The sequence below is a fragment of the Tachysurus vachellii genome, chromosome 23, assembly GCF_030014155.1.
Source record: "Tachysurus vachellii isolate PV-2020 chromosome 23, HZAU_Pvac_v1, whole genome shotgun sequence".
Taxonomy (NCBI): Eukaryota; Metazoa; Chordata; class Actinopteri; order Siluriformes; family Bagridae; genus Tachysurus; species Tachysurus vachellii.
Genome location: NC_083482.1, coordinates 15,765,405 through 15,771,927, shown reverse-complemented (window position 1 = coordinate 15,771,927; position 6,523 = coordinate 15,765,405). Strand labels below are relative to the sequence as shown.

Below are 6,523 nucleotides of genomic sequence, written 5' to 3'. Positions count from 1 at the left end.
TTTCATTCTATATAACATTTTTTAACTATATGTAATTATATTGGGTTTTTCTGAGTGAACATTTTTAATCTATCTGTCTTTGGTAGAATGGGTGCCAATAATTACGGACTTACCTGCGTTTACACGGTAGCTTAAGTTTTCAAACAGTGTTTTTGTTTGTTTGTTTGTTTGTTTGTTTTTTCTCTCTAGTAAAAGTAGTGATAAAGAATACCAAAGTGAGAAAAACTCAAGCTTTTAAAGTAATATTTTAATCACGTTTCTGAGTACATTTAAGAGCCAATGAAACGATTCAACCACAAAGTAGATGTTTTCTCTTACGCAACTTAGCAGCAGTGTTTTCTGAAAACACACAAGTTCTCCAATGGCACATGAGACTTTTAGTTTTTATTCTGATCAGTTTCTCTTTGTTGGCACTTTATCTAAGATTAAAAATAGACAGAACTTAATACGTTAAATTAGTAACAGGAAAAAATCCCATTTATAAAAAATAAAAGAAATGTGACCAATAAGCATTAAGCAGCGCTCTGGATCCTCCCACGATGAGGCCAATGTTTTACTCTAAACAAGAAACATAATTTATGGACATAAGATTTAAGCGTCGGATAACCGACGTGTGTCTGATGTAACAAACCCAGACAGAAATAAAAGCTGTTCATCTCGTACATTAAAATCGGTCTCTTATTGCTCAACCGTTCGACCGTTGTGTTCCGGTGTGTTTCTTTCTTTCAGGACCAAATACTGATCAGAAACAAACATGAATATAGATATAATGCGACATTCTTCCAGGAACCAGCACACACACGTCCCTGAGATCTCTGCTCCCCCTAAGAGAGTCTTACACACAACCATCCTGGCCACGAGTGACCGTGTTGAACCATTTTATGCAAAAATTCGGTCGGTGGATTTTAAACAGAATTACGGTAGACAAACACTTGTAACGAGAACAAATACTAAACTGGTTCTAAAATGTAAAAAATGTGCGTATTTTGCTAGTAATAGGATTTTCTAACGCTCACGTTTATCACACACTCGGGGTCAGGTTTGAGAAGTGATGCTATAAAATACTATAAAATATAGTAACCACACCCACATGCTTCTGTAGAAACTCTGATCCCGCCCCCTACGCCTCAACGTGCTATTAGAGAAACTGCAACCAGACTCAGGCGTCCCTGTAGTAGCAATAACCACGCCCACACGTCTGAATAGAGGTTGTGACCACGCCCACACGTCTGTGTAGATGCTGTGACCACGCCCACACGTCTGAGTAGAGGTTGTGACCACGCCCACACGTCTGTGTAGAGGCTGTGACCACGCCCACACGTCCGTTTTAGAGGCTGTGATCATGCCCATATGTCTGTGTAGAGGCTGTGACCACGCCCACATGGGTGTGTAGAGGCTGTGACCACGCCCACATGTCTGTGTAGACACTGTGATCATGCCCACATGTCTGCACAGACTGGGACCACGCCCACGCCTCTGTGTAGAGACTGTGGCCATGCCCACACGCCTGTGTAAAGGCTGTGACCACGCCCACATGGGTGTGCAGAGGCTGTGACCACGCCCACATGTCTGTGTAGACACTGTGATCATGCCCACATGTCTGCACAGACTGGGACCACACCCACGCCTCTGTGTAGAGACTGTGGCCATGTCCACACGCCTGTGTAGAGGCTGTGACCACGCCCACACGTCTATGTAGATGCTGTGACCACGCCCACACATCTGTTTTAGAGGCTGTGATCACACCCATATGTCTTTGTAGAGGCTGTGACCACGCCCACATGGCTGTGTAGATGCTGTGACCACGCCCACATGTCTGTGTAGACACTGTGATCATGCCCACATGTCTGCGCAGACGGGGACCGCACCCACGCCTCTGTGTAGAGACTGTGGACATGTCCACACGTCTGTGTAGAGACTGTGACCACGCCCAAATGTCTGCACAGCCTGGGACCACACCTCTGTGTAGAGACTTTGACCACACCCACCCACATCTTTCTTTAGAAAGAAAAACTGCCCACAGCCCAATGTCCATACATAATGTGTGACCACATGCTCCTGCAGGAACCGTGACCCAGACACTTTCCCCGAGTGAAACCCTGGCTACGCCTACACACACTCGTCTCCTCACAGTTACTTCTGCCTGAAAAATATAAACAGATTCAATCTACAGTGTTACGAATATAATAAGAGCGATGTCACCATAGACGTAATCCGTGTTGTACGGTCATTGGTAAACTTTTCCCACACATTCTGCGAGCAACATTTGTGTTATATAAAGTTTGAAACAGGATGAATAAGGCCCTTTAGCGCATGAACAGAATGACGCTCTCGTCTTCGTCGCTGCTCGTGTCTGCACTCTGAATCCCGGATCTCTTTACGCTTTTATCTCTAACTGCTGAGTGTGTGTTGGGGTCAGTGTGTGACTCAGAGCGAGCGTTTGAGCAGACGTCTGTGTGTGTCGGTAAATACACTTCGTCTTCGTTCTGGCTGCTAGATGATGTCAGAGAATCCGGCGTGGACAGAGGAGAGATTCCCAGTACAGAGTAGCGTGTCAATGGCATGGCTCCCAGTTCAGCGGCAAGTCCCTGGACGACCCTTCTGGATGCTCGTGATTGAAAAGGTAGACGTGAGGGTCGACGTGGGGCTCCATGTGATCTCCGCTCATCTCTGGGCCTATGACCTGACGCTCGGTTAGGGTTCTCGTCGTCATTCTCGTCGTCTTCGTCCTCAAGTGTGTCTGAGGTGGAGCGCGGCAGGGCTGGTGACGAGGGGGACGACGCAGGTGACCCGCTTTCAGCTAAGCACAGAGCCTCGGCGTGAGCCTGCAGGTCCACCCACTCGCCGCTCTGCCCCTCTACACCACAGTGGCTGCTGTTCCCAATCCGAGAGCTGACGAGTGCGTGACCAGACGGCAGTGGGTGCGTCTGTGAGGGAGTGTGTGCGCGCCCAGGTGGGGTAAGCAGGAGTATATGACCACGCAGTCGACTCCCTCGCTGGAACAGGCGACTCCAAAGCCGGCCCAGTCTGCGACGTGATGCCATACGACGGGAAGAATGACGCCTCATCTGTCTCCGCATGGCGGAGCGGAGACTGTGCAGAACGGACACCTGAAACAGAAGGAGAAAGCAAACTCTGTACACAAAAGTCTCAAGTGCAAATTATATATCGGTCAAATAGTACAGATTTGCACGTGGACATTATTTACACAAGTTTTTTCTCTGGTGGGCGTGACTTTATTAATACAGTTATCTATTGTGGGCGTGGCCTTTTTTTTTGGTTTCCCTGACATGTTACAGTCGTGTCTAAAATACAAAACTACTGTCCACTACACAATTTATACACCAATTGTGTTCCAAATGTATTTACGTTAAACTTATTTTGATTGACGTTTATTTACAGTTAGCAAATTAACTTAGCGTTAGTGCTAAGTACACTCAACCCAGACGCCAGCCATCTTTTTTTTTTTTACTTTTATTCATTCATTTTCTACCACTTATCCGAACTGCCTCGGGTCACGGGGAGCCTGTGCCTATCTCAGGCGTCATCGGGCATCAAGGCAGGATACTCCCTGGACAGAGTGCCAACCCATCGCAGGGCACACACACACACACACACACACACACTCATTCACTCACGCACTCACACACTAGGGACAATTTTCCAGAGATGCCAATCAACCTACCATGCATGTCTTTGGACCAGGGGAGGAAACCGGAGTACCCGGAGGAAACCCCCGAGGCACTGGGAGAACATGCAAACTCCACACACACAAGGTGGAGGCGGGAATCGAACCCCGACCCTGAAGGTGTGAGGCAAACGTGCCAACCACTAAGCCACCGTGACCCCCTTTTTTACTTTTATTTAGATTTATTTATCTTTATCTCTGTATGCGTTTAACAAGACGTCCTATAGGACCGGATGAGATGAAACCAAGGTATTTTCTTCCTTTTTCCTACATTAAACAACGAACAGGAAGCAATTTAATGTAGAAACTACATTCATTAACGCAGAAACCTGAAGAAACACCAAACCACACAGGACACAGGGTTGGATTTTCTCATTAAAGGTGCCATATCTCATTTGTACAGTAGTGTGGGTTTAATTCTTTGCCACATATCTCACACACAAACACGGTTGCACTATAAGGAAAAGATTTCTGCCGACTGTATATTGTTGTATACATTTTATACATTCTATTTCTCCAAAGACTACAGTATTTTATTCTGTCCGTTGTTTGCCTACCATATTTTTATTTCACAGTGAATTTCACGTCCGTTTGTCGTCGGTTCTGAACTGTGAGAAAAAACATTTCCCAACATTACACCACAGGTGTGTGACTTGTGCGGGATACAGAACCGTGAGGTTCGAACGCTGAACGCTTCCTATTGCTTTGTTGAACGACGGTCTGTAACAGAGTTAGATGTTCTCCTGCAGATCTCTAAATAAAACCCGCATGAGAAATTCCAGGTGAAGTTCTGGATCTTCCGGTTCTGAAGATCTCCAGAACTCCAAACTGCATGGCATTTATTCAGGATGTAGAAACACAGTGAACCTGAGGAGTGTGAAACTCTGGGTGCTCTAAATACAGCATGGCTGGAGGACATTAACAAGCAGCAGCTGTAGAACAAGAGGCCTCGTTAAAAACACTGTGCCTTTAAATATAAAATAATCAAACAAGTCTGGGCAAGTAAAAGAGCCTGAGTGAGAACTCGAAGTCCATGTGAAGTAGTGTTAATTTCGTCACCTATTTTTAATTTAGTTTTAGTCTTAGTCTTGTGCCAAATGTCCTTGTTAGTTTTAGTCATATTTAGTCATTCACATATCTTTTTTTGTTAGTCAAGTTTTAGTCGACTAAAGGTCTCGTCATTTTAGTCTAGTTTTAGTCAAAAGAAAACTCAAGGTATCTTAGTCAAGTTTTAGTCGACTAAAAGTCTTTTAATTTTAGTCTAGTTTTAGTCAAAAAATTGTAGTCTTTTTTAAAATAACACATTATTACTGAGATTATTACTGATAAACATTTCAGTAAAAAAGTGTTTCACATCTCAAACAATGGTTAAATGTCATAATTACGTGACAAAATACACTTGTTGAATGATTTTTGTTGAATGTAAATGTTAAACGTGTCTGGTTTTCACTTTCTGATTTAGGAGACACATTCACAAATGATGAACCTGTTCTGAAAAGTATTTTACTTTAACCAACACAATTCTAAAGCTGGGGACCGACAGACTCCGACTGACAAGTTACAAAGGGTTTTAAAACTGTTTTGGTCGCCTCGTGTCTCATGTTTCTGTTCACATCAGAAATAAAATAAATATACTCAGAAAAACTGTAAAGAACAAGCCTACTTTACTGTGGGCCTAAAATACAACCTATTAACAGTCCGCGAATCACAAAAGTATCAGTGAGACGTTGAGAACACACGTTTAAACAGTGCACACACTCGAACTTGACCGCACATCACATTTTTTACTTTATTGATACTGCTTTTAATCGTAATGCAAAGACCGGTCATCGGGACATAAGCTGTCATGTACAATAAAAGAGCAGCGACAGGGAATATAATTTAACACAAAAGCTGACTAGACCAGGGGTGGACTTGCGCTCAGGAGCGGCGTGTGGACGAATTGTTTCTACGCACACACTAAACAGCGCGAAGCCGCGAACTCGTTGTGAATATTTTAAAGGCGTAACAGCTGATGAAAAAGCAGAGACAATTGTAGACGAAAATGAAGAGAGATTTTATCTTAGTTTTTATTTTATACAAAACATTTTCGTCTCTTCTTTTTTCGTCAACAATAATGCATGTTAATTTAGTCTTAGTCAGCGTTTTTGGACAGTGGTGCGGTCTCGTCATCGTCTCGTCTTAGTCATGAAAAAAAAAAGGTTGTTGACGAACATATCTCGTCTCGTCTCGTCTGACGAAATTAACACTAATGTGAAGCACCGTAGAGTACTAATTATCCCAAAAGGAGATCTTCTGGCTGGTCTCACACCAGAAGCTGCTCCACACTGACATTAGCATGAACACTTCTAGGCTCGGCTGAAGGGCTCCTCAGTCGCACGTTTACAAGTGCGAACATTGCGGAAATCTGAATTTCTGCATTTCTGGTTTTTCTGGACTTTGTTCCTAAGAGACAGTGTGTGAAAAATAAGGGCATGTCGAATAAGCAGAGCTGTCAATCAACAGGCAACACATCTTCGGTTTTCTCATAGACCGTCTGTGCCTCTTCATCTCAAACACAATCAGTCGGTAAGGAGAATTTTCACACGTGGTGTTTGGAGGTAATAAAACCCGTCTGGCAGCGACTGTGTGCACAAAGCTCTGATGGCTGGAGGCTGAATAAGACTTCACGGCTGTTAGATTACACCCTTACTGTGACCTTCACCACATCTCTCTCTCTCTCTCTCTCTCTCACTGTCTCTCTCACTGTCTCTCTCTCTCTCTCACTCTCACTGTCTCTCTCTCTCTCTCTCTCTCTCTCTTTCACTCTCTCTCTCTCTCTCTCACTCTCACTGT

The 6,523-nt window shown here is 44.1% G+C and overlaps 1 protein-coding gene across 1 annotated transcript in view; it reads right to left on the bottom strand.

Moving 5' to 3' along the window:
* Positions 1-2,069: 2,069 nt before the first annotated feature.
* The window catches only part of lrp3 (low density lipoprotein receptor-related protein 3), a 19,754-nt gene continuing 15,300 nt past the window's right edge, over positions 2,070-6,523 (bottom strand). Inside the window, exon 8 of the mRNA XM_060859744.1 lies at positions 2,070-3,110. Coding sequence (XP_060715727.1) covers positions 2,307-3,110 — 804 coding nt within the window. The 3' untranslated portion in view covers positions 2,070-2,306. The remainder of the gene's footprint in view (positions 3,111-6,523) is intronic.